The sequence below is a fragment of the Euprymna scolopes genome, chromosome 8 (genome assembly GCF_053919585.1).
Source record: "Euprymna scolopes isolate OS-2025 chromosome 8, ASM5391958v1, whole genome shotgun sequence".
NCBI lineage: Eukaryota > Metazoa > Mollusca > Cephalopoda > Sepiida > Sepiolidae > Euprymna > Euprymna scolopes.
The window spans coordinates 119,021,691-119,041,754 of NC_136489.1; the positions used below are offsets into that span (position 1 = coordinate 119,021,691).

The window sequence follows — 20,064 nt, forward strand, 5'->3', positions numbered from 1 at the left end:
AAAATATAAGCAAACATGCAATTTTTTTTAAAGAATGTGGTGATCAGACAAAACCAACGCCAGAAAACAAATTTCAAGCATGTTTAATCTTTGATATTAAAGAGTGAAGTCTCTAATAGACGCCATATGGCCATTTATCAAATAGGTGCGAAAAGCTTTTTAAACTCTGTGATACTGAATAGGCAAGTGAACTCTAGAATATTTACTAACTAATAAAAACAAATTAAATTAGATTTGGAAAGTCTATATCTGGGAATGGGTTTTCAAATATACTTGGAATAACAATTGCCACAGCCGGAAGGATTTCCTTGTGTCCAAAGAGGTGCCATAAATCTTTAATTATTTCAGAAGAAGCCGATAACAGACACCCCAATGTACAGCTGGCGCCAACGAAATATAGCCCTCGCCCAGAGCATTTAAAACTTTTTAATAATCATATGAACTCCCTCAGATGAGGGCACATAGACATTTTAGCGAATAGATGCAAGACGATTACAAAGGCAATAGGCAAGTTATTTCTCAATAAATGACCAATAAATAAAATAAATTAAACTCTGCTAATCAAAGTTAAATCTGTAAATGAGATTTATAACCCATTCTGTGACCCTTCTCAGTCTTATGTTGTAAAGGAACAACTTCTAATTAAAAAAAAAATGTGCTCGTTTCATTTTTTATTTAAACATTTTAAAGAATCAGCTTGGAATCGGAAATTAGACTATAATTTTTCCGATTCCAATACCGATTCCGATACCCCAAAAAGTTCCGATTTTTCCAATTCCGATTCCGATTAATCGTTCCAACACTTATATATATATATATATATATATATATATATATATATATATATATATATATATATATATATATACGTTTTATTTTTTATTACCGTATTTTTCTGTTAAGTTACATTATTGTTTCGGCTACACGACCGTTTTTTTTTTGCCATCATGTAGCTTCCTCAGACTCTACAACAGTATTAAGCACTTCAGGTTTTTATTAATGATGGATTCAAAACAGCTGGGCTGACTTTCATGAAATTTAACACCGAGGTACTTTATGTGCCTGGCAGTGTTCTTAGATAGCTTTTGTATCGGGATGTATTTGATAAGTACCGATAATCAAAATAATCCGATAAAAGAATGAACAGTCGATTTTGACTAAAGTTAACACCTTACACAGCTTAGCATCACAAGCGAATTTGAGACGTTTTATTACCATACAAGCTGAAACGCCCGACATTTAAAATCAACAGTACGATCTTTGATATGACAGGAACGCGCTTGAAATTAATGTTTCTGTTTAGAGGACAATTGGAGCATAATATTTGACTTGTTTTTATTTTAAACTTTCATTCAAGACATTTCATATAAAAAAATAATTTTATAAAATCAACAGTAGGTTTTCTACAGTGCAATATTGACTACAATGTATTGTGGTATATGTCACTTCGAGGAGGCCTATGAAGCTTCCTTTCGGTGCATCCTCAACTAGAGCAGGCAATTGATTTGATTGAAAAACAGGCGTTTTCCACGATTTCGATGACAATAATAATATGGGAGTGTGAAATATTCGTTAACCGTCATTAAATCTCGGGCAACGTCGTGTCTCGCTGCTAGTATATATACAATAGAACCTATAAGAAAAATAAAAAAAATGTAAGAATAAAAATAAATAATGCAGTTTAAATTCCCGGAAAAACAAGTATATTTAAAACTTATCGCAGACTAAGCATAAGCCGACTTCTAAAAAAGTTTACAATTACAAAAAAAAAAAAAAAAAAAAAAAATTCAATTGTATAAGGATAAAAAAAAAAGAAAAAAAATCTTAATTACATTTGTTAAATAGAAAAACTGGCATCATTAGCTGCCTACCATGTTTCGGAGATTTAAAAACAGGACACCTGTAAAATACGTGGCTCTCCAGTAGAAAATACCATTTTCCCAATAACAAAATGTAGATACAATACAGTTACTATTTATACATTTTTTTTTTAATTCAATTTTCACCCCAAACAAGGCACAGTGCCACTTTGAAGTAGGGGGATACTATCGGGGACATAATTTGCGGGGGCATTACGAAGGGAAATGAGTAGAAAGATGTTTGTTCACATTACACTTGAACTTCTGCATATCAGTACAGTTGGGAAAGCAGAATCCCGGAAGGGAGTTCCAAAGACTTGCAGTTCTGGGGAAGAAACTATTGGAGTAAAAGGCTTTCTTACTAGTCCCGGGAAAACTCGTCTCCGGAAAACCCGTACCCGGAAAACTCGTACCCGGACCCCCCCCTTTTTGCGAGGTAGAAAAACTGGTCCCTTATTGAATAAATAGCGATTGAAAACACATTTTATGACCATTCTTGAAGGAGATATTGTTTTTAAAAGAGACTATGCACCCCCATAATATTTAAAAAAAAAAAAAAAAAAAGTATTTTTAACTCTTGCTTAAAAAAATAAACTTAATCACGAAGTCAATACACGAAAAACGAAACCAAATATTTAATTAAAAAAAATAGAAACAAAACAAAAAAAAACTCTAGTTTTAACACTTTTTGTGGGTGTCCGGAAAACTCGTCCCAGGAAAACTCGTACCCGGAAAACCCGTACCCGGAAAACCCGAACCCAGAAAACTCCCCCCTTTTTGCTAGGTTGGAAAACTGGTCCCCTATTTAATAAATATCGATTGAAAACACATTTTATTACCGTTCTTGAAGGAGATATTGTTTTTAAAAGAGACTATGCACCCCCATAATATTAAAAAAAAATATTTTTAACTCTTGCTTTAAAAAAATAAACTTATCACAGTCAAGACACGAAAAACGAAACCAAATATTCATTTTAAAAAAATACTTTAGTTTTAATGCATCATTACGAAACAAAAATAAAAGAAAGAAAACACGTATTATCAAAGAAAGCAATTATTTTATTTAGAAGAATTAATTCAGTTTAAATAATTTTTGTGTTATTACAAAGCAACAAAAAAGTCTTATGTAATTTTAGTACCGCGCTGAAATAATAACGTTATTATTTCGAAAGCCATTCTTAACATTGGGACGGGAGGGTATAGTTTAAAAATAATTTCGGGGGCACTTGTGCAGTATGCGGACGGCGGCTATTGTTAGGGGGCGATAACTCCAATTTCTTCTTGGTCAAATAACGGGGCAAATAAGTAACAAACAAGTTTGTTTTTTTTTCCGAACAGAAAAATATTTGAAAACCAAAACATTTATTGAATAAAAATGTATCAATATATAATTGTAAAAACATTTAAAAGTCTGCGTAAAGAAATATAATTTAATAAAACAATTTTGTAATAAAAATACATAAGATTTTTATAAAGTAAAATAGCTTCTTTTTTTGGGGGGGAACAAATAAATAATTTAAATAAAACATCTTTTTCAATTAAAGGAACTCTGAAGGGTCAACAAAAAATTAATAATTTAAATGTTTTCTGACAGACACGCGCCACATGGCGATAGTTTAGTGAAACACACCAAGAAAAAGTGACCGCGGTGCGCATACTGCAGAAGTGTTGTTTCGTAAGCAAAAAATGTCTTAAAACTAAATTAATTTTTCGGTAATTCGCGGGGAACGTGGACCCTGCACAAATGGTGTTTTTATTTAATGATTGCTCCCTTAAAGAGTTTTCTTTTACTTTCTTCGTGACTTTATTTTTAATCGCGCGTGTAATAATTTTATTTGGTTCATAATATCTCGTGCATTGGCTGGAAGAACTTTTGAGAACAATGACAAACTGTAGGAAGCTGTGCAAAGCAAATGGAATAGCATCTCCTCTTCACAGTGTTCCACTTTGGTTGAGAGCATGTCTAAAAGGATTGATCTTTTAAAGAAATCAAAAGGGAATGCGATTCCATCATAAGCATTTATTGAAGTAAATGTCTTGTTCTGTGTTATTAGTCTCGTTTAAGGTTTCTTGTTCAATTGTTCTTTGTTCAATATAGCTTTTAGTGCAATAAAATGCATAAAATTTGTTTGGCCCACTTTATTTTGCTCACGAGTGTATATATAGTATATGCAATCATATACAGACAGCCTTAGATATTCCTAATTTACATATTTATTTTTAAACAGTTTCTAATGAATTAATATTCTATAATATACATTTATAATTTGTATTGTCATATTTTTCTTATATATATGCAATAATCCTCACAAGTATTATATTCTCCTTTAGAGGAGGGAAGTGATATAGTATCAGTTTTATTGTGATGAGAACATTTCCTTTTAGTAGTCTTCTGTTGCTATTGTACCATACTTACAGGAATTACCTTATCCATTTATGGGCGTGGTCCTCCCAAGTATTACCTCCTCTATTTTGGAGAGGTGGCATAGTATTTGTTCTATTGTCATAATACTATCCTCTCAGGCATTACCACATCCTCTGGGGATAGTGAATTCTCCTAGGCTTTATCTCCTACTTTGGAAGGTAATATAGAATATTGCATGACCTTTTCTCTTTACTTTTGTACGGGTGGGGGAGAACAATTTATATTTATCTATATATCTATAAAAGTGAAAAAGTGTGTGTACATGTGAGGACAATTCTCAACCTATATACTCAACAAATTTTTAAGTCTACAAACTTGAAACTTGGTATATAGGGTATTCAGACACGTGGAAAACTTTTTAATCGGGTTTCATCCGGAAAAAAAGGGGCATCTAAAGGGGTCAAAATTGAAAAATTGGTACGTGGGATGGCCACCGGAATTTTACCTATTTTCAACTGTGTCACGACTGCGCATGCGCGGTCGTGAGACATTACAGCTTTAAGCATGCTAAGTATGAATTGGCTTTAAAACGCTCTTAAAAGTCATGTTAAGCAAGCTTAATGGTTATCGTACTTGACTTACTGTCTTTAGGTTTTGATTTTGATCTCAGCTCGAGTATTTTTTTTAGTTACCGGAAGTGAACTGTTTAGAAAAAAAACATAATACTCGCAAGCACATGTTTCAGTTTCTTTCCGCTTCATTTTACTTCATTTTTTTTTTAATACCGGGCAATGCCAGGTATATTGTCTAGTATGTATACAAAAGTGTAAATATGTGTGTGTGTGTGTGTGTGTGTGTGTGTGTGTGAGGACAATTCACAACCTATATACTCAACAAATGTTTGATCTAGAGACTTGGAATTTGATATATAGGGTATTCAGACATGTGGAAATCTTTTTAATCTTTTTTCATCCGAAAACAAATGGCTTCTATGGGGTCAAAATTGGTACGTGGGAGCCGTCAGGTTTGTCTCTGTTTGCTAACTGTTTCACGATTGCACATGCGTGATTTGTTCACATTATATTAAGTATAAGTTGGTTTTAACACACCTTTTTAAATAGCCTGTCACGCTGGCCTAATGGTTATCGTACTTGACTCACAGTCTTTAGGTTTTGGCTTCGATCTCAGCTCAAGTATTGTTTTTTTCTTACAGGAAGTGAACTTTGGAAAAAAAAATGAGATTCGTATGCACGTAGTTCAGTTTCTTCTCGTTTGTTTTTTTTGTTTTATTATTTAACTTTTTAAAGGAATTTGATGTTACGTTTAATACCTACGGCATTTCTGTTTCTAATAAATAAGAAATCTGCATTGATTAAAATACAATATTTATGCGTATTTTACGACCGGGAAACGTTGCGCCGGTCTTCTAGTATATCTGTAAAAGTAAGAATGTGTGTGTGTGTGTGTGTGTGTGTGTGTGTGAGAGAGAGAGAGAGAACAATTCTCAACGTATATGCTCAACGAATGTTTGATCCACACACTCGAAACTTGGTATATAGGGTATTCAGACATGTAGAAAACTTTTTAATCAGTTTTCATCCGAAAAAAAGGGCTGCTAAGGGGTCAAAATAAAAAAATTGGTACGTGATGGTTATAAGATTTTTATCTGTTTGCTAACTGTTTCACGAATGTGCATGCGTGAATCGTTCAGATGGCAGATTATTTGTGTTAAGAATAAGTAGGTTTGACAACACTTTGTAAATAACGTGTCAAGCTGGCTTAATCGTTATCGTACTTGACCTACTGTCTTTAGCTTTTGGTTTCAATCTCAGCTTGTATATATATATATTTTTTTTACCTACAAGAAGTGAACTGTTTAGAAAAAAAAACAATACTCGCATGCACATGTCTCATATATATTTATATATATATATATATATATATATATATATTTTTTTTTTAAAATATAATTATACACCGACACATGTTTCATCGTCTACGACTCATCAGAATGGCTGAATCTAGTGAGATTCGAAATCGGGACCCCACAGTAATGAGCCTAAACTCCTTACCGCTCATCCATCTCGCACGACTGTTTGGGTATATCGCGATTTACTTCGATGTTTTTTTTTTTTGTTTTTGTGATATGTTTTGAAAGAATTCAATTATTTACTAAAGTATGTTTTTACCTAAATGCGAGTCGGGAATAATTTTCCCTTTACCCAATTTAGTACCCCCACATGGGGAGCGACATATATATTATTTTTAAAATATAATTATCCACTGATACATGTTTCGCACGTCTACGACTCATCAGAGTGGCTGAATCTAGCGAGATTCGAAATCGGGGCCCCACGGTAATGAGCCTAAACCCCTTACCGCTCATCCATGTATTTAAATATTTATGCGTATTTTACAACCGAGCGACGCCGTGCAACCTGCAAATATAGTATATATTCGTTTCTCATGAGACTCTTCTTTTTTTTTGGGGGGGGGAGTAGTGTTGTATCTGTTCTGTTGCCATCTTATCAGACATTAATTTACCTTTTCATTTTTTTTGTGTTCTTTCGTCATGATACAATGTTCTCAGCCATTATTTCCTCCTTTAGTATATATTCACTCACCATGATAGCATCCTCCTAAACTCACAAAATATATGCGACCGGAGGGACCACATATTTGCTAGTAAAAGTAAGTCTTCCTAAATTCCATGCACCCATACCAATATGAAGTAAATTTCTTTCGTATATCATTAACAACTCTTTCGCCAGATATCTTTTAGTTAAACTCGAGTTCTTTCATAGCTCGTGGAACTCTCTTCCACTGGCCTGCTTCCCAGCTGACTACAATCTGATTGTCTTCAAGTCCAATGTAAAAAAGTGCTTGATGAAACGTCCCCCTATGTTATCCAACTTAGAAAAATCACACTACCTATGTTAAAACGCTATAATCACATTGACTAATGTATACATATTAACCCTTATCCTCGAGTGACCTCCGGGCCTTGATAAATGGTGATTCCTTTGTAAAAAAAAAGTGATTAAGAAAGAAAAAACAAAACAAACAAAAAATGGTGTTTATCTACAACATATCCATGCTGAGGCACCAGATCTTGTAAGACTACCACAGTTAAGCGACGTTGAGCTTGGTCAATACCAGATGGGTGACCAGTTGGGAATACCCTTTATCTGTGCCTAAACCTAAACGTAGATTCCTTGAGCAAAGCTTCTTTCTTAGAACTGCACGCCTATGGAATTGTCTTCCGTTTTCCTGCTTTCCAGCTGACTACAATATGGTTGTCTTCAAGTCTAACGTAAACAAGTTTTTGATGAGCCGTTCCATATAAGTTAGCAAATTTACCGAATCTCCATTACTAACGATTACTATATTGTCCAATTTCTACTGTACACTCTTTAACCCTTGTCCTCGAATGGCCTCTTGGCCTTGATAAGTGGTGATGCCTATGTACAAAAAAAAAATAAATACCAGTCGGTGTATGTAGGAGGACAACGACAGCCAGAATGGCTTAGGGGAGATAACCTAGCACAGCCTAGTTATGATTTGAATTGTTTTAATTCTGCTAGTCAGATGTTGATTAACACACTTTTTCTCTCTATCGGTACCTGAACCTAAACATGGATTCCATGAACAAAGCCTCTTTCCAAGAACTGCCCGTCTGTGGGTGGAACTTTGTTCCGCTAGTCTGCTTTCCAGCTGACTGCAATATCGTCGTGTTCAAGTGCAATGTAAACAAGTTCTTATTGAACCATTTTTTTTTTATTGTCGAATTTCTTTTCATATTTTAGTCGGTTATTTTTAGTTGCTAAAGGGTGTTTTATGGGGACCTTAGGTTAACGTGAATAATATCTTTAATGTTACACAAGAAGTTCTAGCATTATGAATCGGTTATTTAATATAATAGGGGTTAAACTTCTATGCTCAGTTAACAAAGCAAGTTGTTTATTAGTTGTTGAGTAAGAAGTTAGAATTAAATATGTAGAAATGAACACATTTGACTTGTAAATTGGTATTTGGGTTGTTCAAGGAGCGACTCTCGGCTGAGAAAACTAAATGTATTCAGTTTTTATTTTACGGTAAATAAATAACAAAAAAGACGTGTTGAATTCTTAGCAAGAGCTATGTTGAGTGACTTATAAATAATTGTTTATTTTTTATCTGTAAGGTTTTTAACTGTGTCTGGTGCTTTGATTTTTCGGTATTTTCTTACTTGGATTCTTATAAATCTAATACCGAACACAGAATTTAAAGTCATTTTTAGTTTTAAAATTAATAGTAAGCAAAAGTGCTTGGCGGTCAAGTAAGGCAGTGACGTGAACGGAAAATTATCCGATGTTTCTAAAACTCGAACTCTTTATTACTGTTGTGGTAGAAAGGTAAGTGTCTACTAAGCATTCGAAGTACTTAAAATCCTCTAATTCATAAATAGAGGATGTAGATTACGAAATATTTGTCTGTGGAAACAGTTTTAAAGGTGACGAAAAAATTCAGACAACAAATCAACTTTCCCCAGGTTTAGAATGTAACTTAGCCACCAGAAGTTAGTGGCTGAACTTTTGATGGTTCAGGTTGTGAACAAAAATAGTTTAGAAAATAACGGAAATTAGAAGCAATAAGTGAATAAACAGTGCTTGTGATAGATAGAAGTGCCATTGAAGATAACAAAAAAATGATAAAGTCAACCTGTATTGTGACAAAACGAGTAAATTGCAATAATTGATGCGTAATAAGTTGGAATCCGAGTAAATCGAGGGCACCGATAATGAGGCCAGGTGTTAACAGTCTTATGTAATCTCACCAAAACGGGGCTGAGCCGTTAAGAGAGAAAATCGACCGTAATTGTCTTGGGTAATCTTGTCAAAAGTGGCTGAACAGTTAAGATTAACTAGTTTTGCTTCGAATAATCTCGTTAAATGGAACCGAGCAATTAACAGACATAACTTGTAGGACTAGGTAAGAGGTTATGCTAACTAGTTTTAAAAATTTCGGGGAGGAAGTTTAAAAACACTATTTTGCCAGTCAGCGTGGAAATATATTTATATGATTCATATTTGAAGGTTGTAGAAGAAAATGAGAAAAAATGCATAAGAAAAAATCCAATGGCAAAAAAGTAACAAACTAACCTGGGCATACAATGAACAGTATAATATATCTGTCACGAAGATATTCTATAGTAATAAAATGATTTTATTGCTAAAATAAAAATACCCCGTTTCATTTTGATGAATTTAAAAACGCATACCAGCAAACATCAAACATTTAAAACTTTTTTTTTTACAAGGTGGTAACCACTTATCAAGGTCCGTAAGCCACTCAGAGATAAGGGTTATTGTAAGTACAGTACGTTAGTGTGGATATTTAAAGTGTCTACTTAAGGGGGCGGTTCATCAGGAATCTGTTTACGTTGGACTTGAAGACATCCAACTTTAATTACGTTTACGTTAGACTTGAAGACATCCAACTTTAATTTTCGACAACAAAGCTGAAATACTTCGGCACTGATTCAGGCAATTAAAACATCTACATTCTCACTATTGAAACAGTAAACTGTTTTCCCCCATTTTCAATGTATTAAAACGTTGTCTTTAAATATTTAGAGAAATACGTTGGAACTCCCTTTTTGTAAAAATGAAAAAATGCTTTTATATGTATTCTTGTTTTATTGCGGACTTTTTAGGGTTTTTTTTTTAATTTTCTTTATTTGTTTTTTATTTACCTCGGAGCAGGGATTAAATTCTTGTGAATATTTTTTTCAGAATATGAAAGCATGTAACGGAGTTCGGACGCGCGTATGGAAATTCCCAGCCGTGTACAAAATGACGCCACGGTAAGGCAAAAGAAATACTATAAAAAAGAAAAAGAGCGCAGATTAGAGAGGATGATTATGTTAGAGTGTGTGTGGTGTCACAGCTATAACAAGAAGTTACGCATGACAGGAGATTAGGTAAATAAATGTCGTTGCTACAAAAATGGAGTCAAGTCATTACTTTTTCTATGTTCCTTGCGACGTAGACTGCATGCAACGTGTGGGTACCATGTGTAAACGTGTGTAACATTGCAATTGGGTGCCTAACAACCCTTGCTATATGATTTGGAATCCAAGGACACCGTCTTGCAGCACCGCCTTCTTCATATTTCTGGTTCAAATGTAATAAGGTGTTTTGAAATAGAGCTGAGCAGCATTTTTTAGCATGTCTCTAAAGTCAATGTGAACCAAATATTATTAGATCTGTATTATTGCAAGCACATGATGACGGCATTGGAATTTATATCACACTAATTGATTGGTCTTTCTTTGCTCTTTTAGGATCTTGTGGATTGGCCAGAAGATAAGCCAATTAATGCTTCCTTAGAAAATCACGTTGTCCAACTTATATAAATTAAAATGTTAATCTGATTTTTTTTTTCAGATGATCGCCCTGGACATCGAGTTATCCATACAGTACCTGGTATTCCCAAATAGTCAGCCATCTCGTACTGAACAAACTTTATGTCATTAAAGTTTGGTGATTTAATGAAAACCGCGTGTGTCAATGTGACTATTTCAAATTGTTGGTGTTTATATTAATAATTAAATCACTTGATCAACTACCATGACAAGAAGACGCAAATTATAGGAGTTATACTGTATTATTTAACAACAGAAACATTTTCTTTCTTATTTGGTTCCTTATGACGCCAGTAAATTTACAAGTTATGGCTACAGTCGTAATTTATTTCATCGTCTTCAATACCCGAAACATCATTTATGTGGAACTGTTTTTTTTTCCTTTTCTTTTTCACAAGTTGTACATTTGTTCATATCTAATTTATTTTATACACGAAATTTAATTTTTCTGGCTAGCAACTTACCGGTGATATTGCGAGGAAGAATCTGAGATTTGGAAAAAGTGTTCTATGCGTCTCCAGTTTTGTCTTTAACCTGTTGAGTGTGGACACCTGGAATTTTATAGAATTCATGAGAGGATTCAGATAGGAGTTAGATAGGGGCATCATGACCAGTTTTAGTTTTTGAAGTAGTCCACTGATAGTCAGGCAGGCTGTTTGAATTTGAGCAGTTGCCAAAGATGACAAAGCCCTTTTCTCTATATGCGTCGATGTGTATGTTAATTTAAAAGGGTACCTTACCACTGATATATCAAGATTATCAAAATGTTGGTAGTTTCGGGCCAGATATGAACTTATTGCACAGATCACATAGCTCCGATAGAGATCAGTGGAAGAAGGACATAAGTTTGGCCTGTCGGAACTCCTTCCAATGAAAGGTACTTGTTGAACTCAGTAACTTTGGCAGTTTTGAAGGACTTGCTTTGGGTACTGTATTCGGTGTGAGTATGCACCCTACGAGAGAAGGTCTCTCCAAAGTGTTAAGGACTTCGGGTCTTATATTTCCTTTGTTCCTTGTTGGAGTCAAGTAGAGATAACGAGGGGCATGCAATAAGTACTGCCCCTAACCCACTTTCCATAGCAGTAGAGCAACGAAACTTGGCACAGTTATTAGTCTTTCTCTACATAGGAACCATCCCAGAGTTATGCATTTTTCCCATCGTTTGATGCAGCTCTGGAAACCGTTTTTGTAGAACACCCCAGATTGGCCCTCCAACCACCATGTGACTTCAGAAATCAAGGCTGCATCATCTGGGAAACGCTGTCCTTTCAAAAACAACTGGGAAGAGGTGAAAGTCAGAGGATGCAAGTTCAGGAGAGTAGGGAGGATGGAGGCGGATTTCATAACCACATGCTCATGCTTCTGAGTTGTGGACCGGAGTGTTGTCCTGCAGGAGGAGGGTACCTTTGATGATCTTGCTTGATTTTGATAGCTTCCCTTAATTTCCTCAAAAGTGAAGCATAATAGGCTCCTGTAATTGTGGTAACCTTTGTCAGTAAACCTGTCATCACTACTCCATCCTGGTCCCAGAAGACTGTGAGCATGACATTGCCAGCGGAGGGCTGCATCCTTGCTTTCTTTGGAGGTGGTGAGTCCAAGTGCTTCCACTGCATTGACTGGGCTTTACTGTCTGGATCATAGTGATGGACCCAGGTTTCATCCTGTGTAATCAGTCTTTTGAAAAACTTTGACTCATCTTCTTGGCACATCTCCAAATTCATCCTCGAACACTTAACACATACTCGCTTCTGGAATGGTGTGAACAACCTGGGAATCCATCTGGCAGACACCTTATGCATATGCAAATTGCCATGAATGATAGTTTCCACAGATCCTGTACTAATCTTGACATCTTGGGCTATTTGGCGAATAGTAATGCGTCAATCTTCCAAAATGGCAGCCTCAACTTGACGGACAAATGCCTCATCAATAGCAGAAGGGGGGGCGACTAGGTCTGGGAGCTGTTTCCACAGACTTCCGGCCATGTTTGAATTCACGATGCCAGCGTTTTAAAAGGTCATATGATGGGGCGTTATCACCATAAGTTTCTTGTCTCCTGTGGTGTGCGTCCTTTCAAATACAAAAACCGGATCACTGCTCGACATTTAACAGGCTCCATTTCACACCTGACTCAGTTCAAACACCTGTAAAACAGAAACCACAACTAGTTCAGAGCTGTAATTTGCCACATAACCCGTAGAGATATAAATCATTGCACATGTAAAATTTCAGCTAGATCAGACAACTGGAAGTGGGTTAGGGGCATTACTTATTGTACGCCCCTCGTATTCTGGCAAGAGTTGAGTAAGCTCAACTGGTCATTTGCAGTAGAGTGTTGCCTGTTGGTGAAGTCTGAAGTATTTGCTGACTACATTGTGTAGTTCAGCCCCTCAGAAAATCTGCGAGAGTGCAGGTTATGTTCTGCCAAAGTCTTCTGCAAAATTTTGTTGGCATGATTCTGAGGCTTCTCAATTAGAGATAACCTTTTCTGCACTGAAGTTAACTTCAATAATTAAAGCATTTTCATGCGTTGTGGATTTTTAAGAGTGTGCTTCAACTTTACATTCTGTAACGTTGCTAAGGCATTTATAGCTCAAATTATTTTACTTTGAGATTCTATTCCTGGAAAAAAATTGCTATTTTTTAAAAATAGAATTTGTCAGGTTCGGTCCCTGACGCTGGAACTTGAAGGATTGGATCTCTCCTTGATGGAGATGTTCGATTGGGTTTTTGAGCGCCAGATGCTTGGATCTGTTTCAAAGATTTTACAAACTTGATATGTGAAGCTTGACAAACCTTTGTGACTATTTTTCATGTTCAGTTCGTGCAGGAAATATTTCTCGGTTTCTGTTAGATTGATGCCTCTGGTGGTTTCCTTAAGCAAAAGAATACCTATGTTCATCCTCCCCTACATTCGGAGTGAATCTTACATGGTTATTGTGAATTTGTGAAATAGTTCATACATTCCTGCTCGACCTCACGATTTAAAATCCGTAATTAAATTCTTCTATAGAAATAAGCTGTTTTCAAATTTATAATTAATTGTTTAAAATTAAATAACCCATTAGTTAAATTTGGATCCTTTAAAAATTTTCTTTGTTCAAGAGTGTTTTTGTTTTTTTTTTCTTTTGTGGGTGGTAAAGTTTGAGAATGTTATTTTTCTTAAACCTCTCAACCATTAAACGGTGCGGAGTGAAGGTGGGGGTCTGCGCATTTTACCCTGCTCTGGCGTTGCTTTGTGTGTCATCCTCGTTGCCACCTTCTAGTTTGACTGGGTTGTCTGTGACTCACCGTCTTCTTTGTTGCTCCATAGCAGCTCGATCAAGAAAAACAAGGGGGAAGAAGGAGGGGAAGAATCGGTGTTTGAGGAAAGAATCCAAATTTAACCAGATTCCGAATTTACCACCGAAAAGACAGTTTGGGTTTTTTTTTCAGGTCTCCATCTGAATCTCTTTTCAGACTTTAATACTATTAGAGTTAGAAAGCCTAATAAAATTGTAGCAGAACCGAACAATAATCCGTTGGTTCTCCAGAGTTGAAAAAAATAGGATTCACAAAAGAATTGCTCCCATTCGAACACGGAATCCGTCCAGTACAAAGAAAAGAGAGATATGCAAATTGTGGTACCGTCGGGATTAAAAGTGACTGCACATAAGGACAGTTTTTTTTTTCGATAGCGATAGAACGTAATTGTAATTTTGTGAAGGAGAAAAAGAAGATGAAGAAGAAGAAGAAGAAAAATAAGAAGAAAACTGTTGACTGCGTGGGCGACGAAAGACGAGCGAAGAAAAAAGTTCCGACCCATTTTTTTCTTTATGAAATCTTTAAGCTATTTCGGCTCTATCAGTATGGCGTGAAAACACTTCGACTGTCAGCTAATACAATTTATTAACTTGAGCAAGTTAACTATTTGTTCCAGAAGATTCTCCTCAAAGAAAGGATACTTTGGGGGGGGGGACTCTGTAAGAGATACAAAATTAAGACCGGTAAGGAAGAAGAAAACAAATAGGTTTTCGGCTGTCCCCATTTGGGAAAAAAGCAACTTTCCATTGAAAGAGATTGGAAAAGAGATATAATATAATATGCACAAACGACAGAACAATATCTGAGGTGTGTTATAGGCTTATTATTTCTCAAATTCCTTGATAATCTTAGATTTCTATACTTTTTCTGCTGAGAAGTCACGGCCAAAATCGTAGTTCTTTCATGTGAAGTTATTTAAAATCACTAAACTAAGCTGCAGTGCTCTGTGGCGTAGTGGTTAGCGTGTTGGACAATTCACATTATATTTTCACGTTCGCGCCGACCTACCGTAGTCGTTTTTTTTTTTTTTTTTCCTAAACAACTGGAATGGACTTTTCTTGGTGGCCGAACTGTTAACGTTGCAGATGGGGTTTTTTTTTTCACACTTTATTTTCCTACTTTTACTCATGACTCCGGGTTTGATCCTTCCTACTTACCTACCATAACATTTTTTACCCCCCCTGTCCCGGAAACAAACACTCGGGCAACGCCGGGTACCCCCGCTAGTACAATAATAAATATCTTTAGACCTTATTATTTTTATACAGTAATAAATATATTTATGCGTAATTATTTTTTCCATGCAATAATAAATATATTTAGACCTTATTATTTTTTATACAATAATAAATATATTTATATGTAATTATTTTTTCATACAACAATGATATATTTATACATAATAATTGTTTTCATACAATAATAAATATATTTTTATATAATAATTTTTTCATACAATAATAAATTAAATGTTATTGTTTCACTGTTTTTAAATTATTATTCATATCATAAAAATATATATTACATTTATCTTTTTTGTATGTATAAAAGTCACTTGAATATTAACATACAAATTTTATATTTAAATTTTAAAGTGAAAGAAGTAATCTATAGGTTAATACGATAGCGTGTGCGTTATTTTCTGTGTCACGCTTCTATCCGAGTCGTTTAATTGTTATGTACTTCCATTTCTTGTCATAAATAATTTTTTCCAGAATTCTTAATAAGTTTTGGTTTCGGTTTCGATTATCGCTGAAGGAGCTCAAGTTATATATATATATATATATATATATATATATATAAGTTTTTATTTTGGTTTCGATTCAAGCTAATGCACCCAAGTCATATGGATGTATTATTATTATTATTATTATTATTATTATTATTATTATTATTATTATTATAATTTTATTTTTGAAATCGCAACTTTATAATGTATAAAATCCACAGAACATTAACTCTATAATAATATGTACGAAATCTGCAAGAATTAAAATATCATATTTAAGCGTACTTAAACGCTTAATGTATACGTCTGAGTCTCACAAAGCTAATATGCATAGACAGTTTCATTCGAGTTATAAATTCTCTACATTAATTCCTACCTGCCTGAGTCTCACAAAGCTAATATGCATAGACAGTTTCATTCGAGTTATAAATTCTCTACATTAATTCCGACCTGCCTGAGTCTCACAAAGCTAATATGCATAGACAGTTTCATTCGAGTCATAAATTCTCTACATTAATTCCGACCTGCCTGAGTCTCACAAAGCTAATATGCATAGACAGTTTCATTCGAGTTATAAATTCTCTACATTAATTCTGATCTGCTTGAGTCTCACAAAGCTAATATGCATAGACAATTTAATTCGAGTTATAAATTCTCTACATTAATTCCGACCTGCCTGAGTCTCACAAAGCTAATATGCATAGACAGTTTCATTCGAGTTATAAATTCTCTACATTAATTCCGACTTGCCTGAGTCTCACAAAGCTAATATGCATAGACAGTTTCATTCGAGTTATAAATTCTCTACATTAATTCCGACCTGCCTGAGTCTCACAAAACTAATATGCATAGCCAGTTTCATTCGAGTTATAAATTCTCTACATTAATTCCGACCTGCCTGAGTCTCACAAAGCTAATATGCATAGACAGTTTCATTCGAGTTATAAATTCTCTACATTAATTCCGACCTGCCTGAGTCTCACAAAGCTAATATGCATAGACAGTTTCATTCGAGTTATAAATTCTCTACATTAATTCCGACCTGCCTGAGTCTCACAAAGCTAATATGCATAGACAGTTTCATTCGAGTTATAAATTCTCTACATTAATTCCGACTTGCCTGAGTCTCACAAAGCTAATATGCATAGACAGTTTCATTCGAGTTATAAATTCTCTACATTAATTCCGAACTGCCTGAGTCTCACAAAGCTAATATGCATAGACAGTTTCATTTGAGTAATAAATTCTTTACATTAATTCTGATCTGCTTGAGTCTCACAAGGCTAATATGCATAGACAGTTTCATTCGAGTTATAAATTCTCTACATTAATTCCGACCTGTCTGAGTCTCACAAAGCTAATATGCATAGACAGTTTGATTCGAGTTATAAATTCTCTACATTAATTCCGACCTGCCTCACAAAGCTAATATGCATAGACAGTTTCATTCGAGTTATAAATTCTCCACATAAATTCCGACCTGCCTGAGTCTCACACAGCTAATATGCATAGACAGTTTCATTCGAGTTATAAATTCTCTACATTAATTCCGACCTGCCTGAGTCTCACAAAGCTAATATGCATAGACAGTTTCATTCGAGTTATAAATTCTCTACATTAATTCCGACCTGCCTGAGTCTCACAAAGCTAATATGCATAGAAAGTTTCATTCGAGTTATAAATTCTCTACATTAATTCCGACTTGCCTGAGTCTCACAAAGGTAATATCCATAGACAGTTTCATTCGAGTTATAAATTCTCTACATTAATTCCGACCTGTCTGAGTCTCACAAAGCTAATATGCATAGACAGTTTCATTCGAGTTATAAATTCTCTACATTAATTCCGACCTGCCTGAGTCTCACAAAGCTAATATGCATAGACAGTTTCATTTGAGTAATAAATTCTTTACATTAATTCTGATCTGCTTGAGTCTCACAAGGCTAATATGCATAGACAGTTTCATTCGAGTTATAAATTCTCTACATTAATTCCGACCTGTCTGAGTCTCACAAAGCTAATATGCATAGACAGTTTGATTCGAGTTATAAATTCTCTACATTAATTCCGACCTGCCTCACAAAGCTAATATGCATAGACAGTTTCATTCGAGTTATAAATTCTCCACATAAATTCCGACCTGCCTGAGTCTCACACAGCTAATATGCATAGACAGTTTCATTCGAGTTATAAATTCTCTACATTAATTCCGACCTGCCTGAGTCTCACAAAGCTAATATGCATAGACAGTTTCATTCGAGTTATAAATTCTCTACATTAATTCCGACCTGCCTGAGTCTCACAAAGCTAATATGCATAGAAAGTTTCATTCGAGTTATAAATTCTCTACATTAATTCCGACTTGCCTGAGTCTCACAAAGGTAATATCCATAGACAGTTTCATTCGAGTTATAAATTCTCTACATTAATTCCGACCTGTCTGAGTCTCACAAAGCTAATATGCATAGACAGTTTCATTCGAGTTATAAATTCTCTACATTAATTCCGACCTGCCTGACTCTCACAAAGCTAATATGCATAGAGAGTTTCATTCGAGTTATAAATTCTCTACATTAATTCCGACTTGCCTGAGTCTCACAAAGCTAATATGCATAGACAGTTTCATTCGAGTTATAAATTCTCTACATTAATTCCGACTTGCCTGAGTCTCACAAAGCTAATATGCATAGACAGTTTCATTCGAGTTATAAATTCTCTACATTAATTCCGACTTGCCTCACAAAGCTAATATGCATAGACAGTTTCATTCGAGTTATAAATTCTCTACATTAATTCCGATCTACCTGAGTCTCACAAAGCTAATATGCATCGACAGTTTCATTTGAGTAATAAATTCTTTACATTAATTCTGATCTGCTTGAGTCTCACAAGGCTAATATGCACAGACAGTTTTATTCGAGTTATAAATTCTCTACATTAATTCCGACCTGTCTGAGTCTCACAAAGCTAATATGCATAGACAGTTTCATTCGAGTTATAAATTCTCTACATTAATTCCGACCTGCGTCACAAAGCTAATATGCATAAACAGTTTCATTCGAGTTATAAAATCTCCACATTAATTCCGACCTGCCTGAGTCTCACACAGCTAATATGCATAGACAGTTTCATTCGAGTTATAAATTCTCTACATTAATTCCGACCTGCCTGAGTCTCACAAAGCTAATATGCATAGACAGTTTCATTCGAGTTATAAATTCTCTACATTAATTCCGACTTGCCTGAGTCTCACAAAGCTAATATGCATAGACAGTTTCATTCGAGTTATAAATTCTCTACATTAATTCCGACCTGCCTGAGTCTCACAAAGCTAATATGCATAGACAGTTTCATTCGTGTTATAAATTCTCTACATTAATTCCGACTTGCCTCAGTCTCACAAAGGTAATATGCATAGACAGTTTCATTCGAGTTATAAATTCTCTATATTAATTCCGACCTGCCTGAGTCTCACAAAGCTAATATGCATAGACAGTTTCATTCGAGTTATAAATTCTCTACATTAATTCCGACCTGCCTGAGTCTCACAAAGCTAATATGCATAGACAGTTTCATTCGAGCTATAAATTCTCTACATTAATTCCGACCTGCCTGAGTTTCACAAAGCTAATATGCATAGACAGTTTCATTCGAGTCATAAATTCTCTACATTAATTCCGACCTGCCTGAGTCTCACAAAGCTAATATGCATAGACAGTTTCATTCGAGTTATAAATTCTCTACATTAATTCTGATCTGCTTGAGTCTCACAAAGCTAATATGCATAGACAGTTTCATTCGAGTTATAAATTCTCTACATTAATTCCGACTTGCCTGAGTCTCACAAAGCTAATATGCATAGACAGTTTCATTCGAGTTATAAATTCTCTACATTAATTCCGACTTGCCTGAGTCTCACAAAGCTAATATGCATAGACAGTTTCATTCGAGTTATAAATTCTCTACATTAATTCCGACCTGCCTCACAAAGCTAATATGCATAGACAGTTTCATTCAAGTTATAAATTCTCTACATTAATTCCGACCTGCCTGAGTCTCACAAAACCAATATGCATAGACAGTTTCATGCGAGTTATAAATTCTCTACATTAATTCCGACTTGCCTGAGTCTCACCAAGCTAATATGCATAGACAGTTTCATTCGAGTTATAAATTCTCTACATTAATTCCGATCTGCTTGAGTCTCACAAAGCTAATATGCATAGACAGTGTCATTCGAGTTATAAATTCTCTACATTAATTCCGACCTGCCTGAGTCTCACAAAGCTAATATGCATAGACAGTTTCATTCGTGTTATAAATTCTCTACATTAATTCCGACCTGCCTGAGTCTCACAAAGCTAATATGCATAGACAGTTTCATTTGAGTACTAAATTCTTT

The 20,064-nt window shown here is 34.9% G+C and overlaps 1 protein-coding gene across 2 annotated transcripts in view; it reads left to right on the top strand.

Moving 5' to 3' along the window:
- Nucleotides 1–20,064, top strand: part of LOC145283743 (cytochrome P450 2B1-like) — a 369,384-nt gene that overhangs the window by 142,337 nt on the left and 206,983 nt on the right. For both annotated transcript variants that reach the window (XM_080132805.1, XM_080132807.1), the window contains exon 2: nt 9,999–10,069. In XM_080132805.1, the coding sequence (XP_079988931.1) occupies nt 10,002–10,069 (68 nt within the window). In that variant the 5' untranslated portion in view covers nt 9,999–10,001. The remainder of the gene's footprint in view (nt 1–9,998; nt 10,070–20,064) is intronic.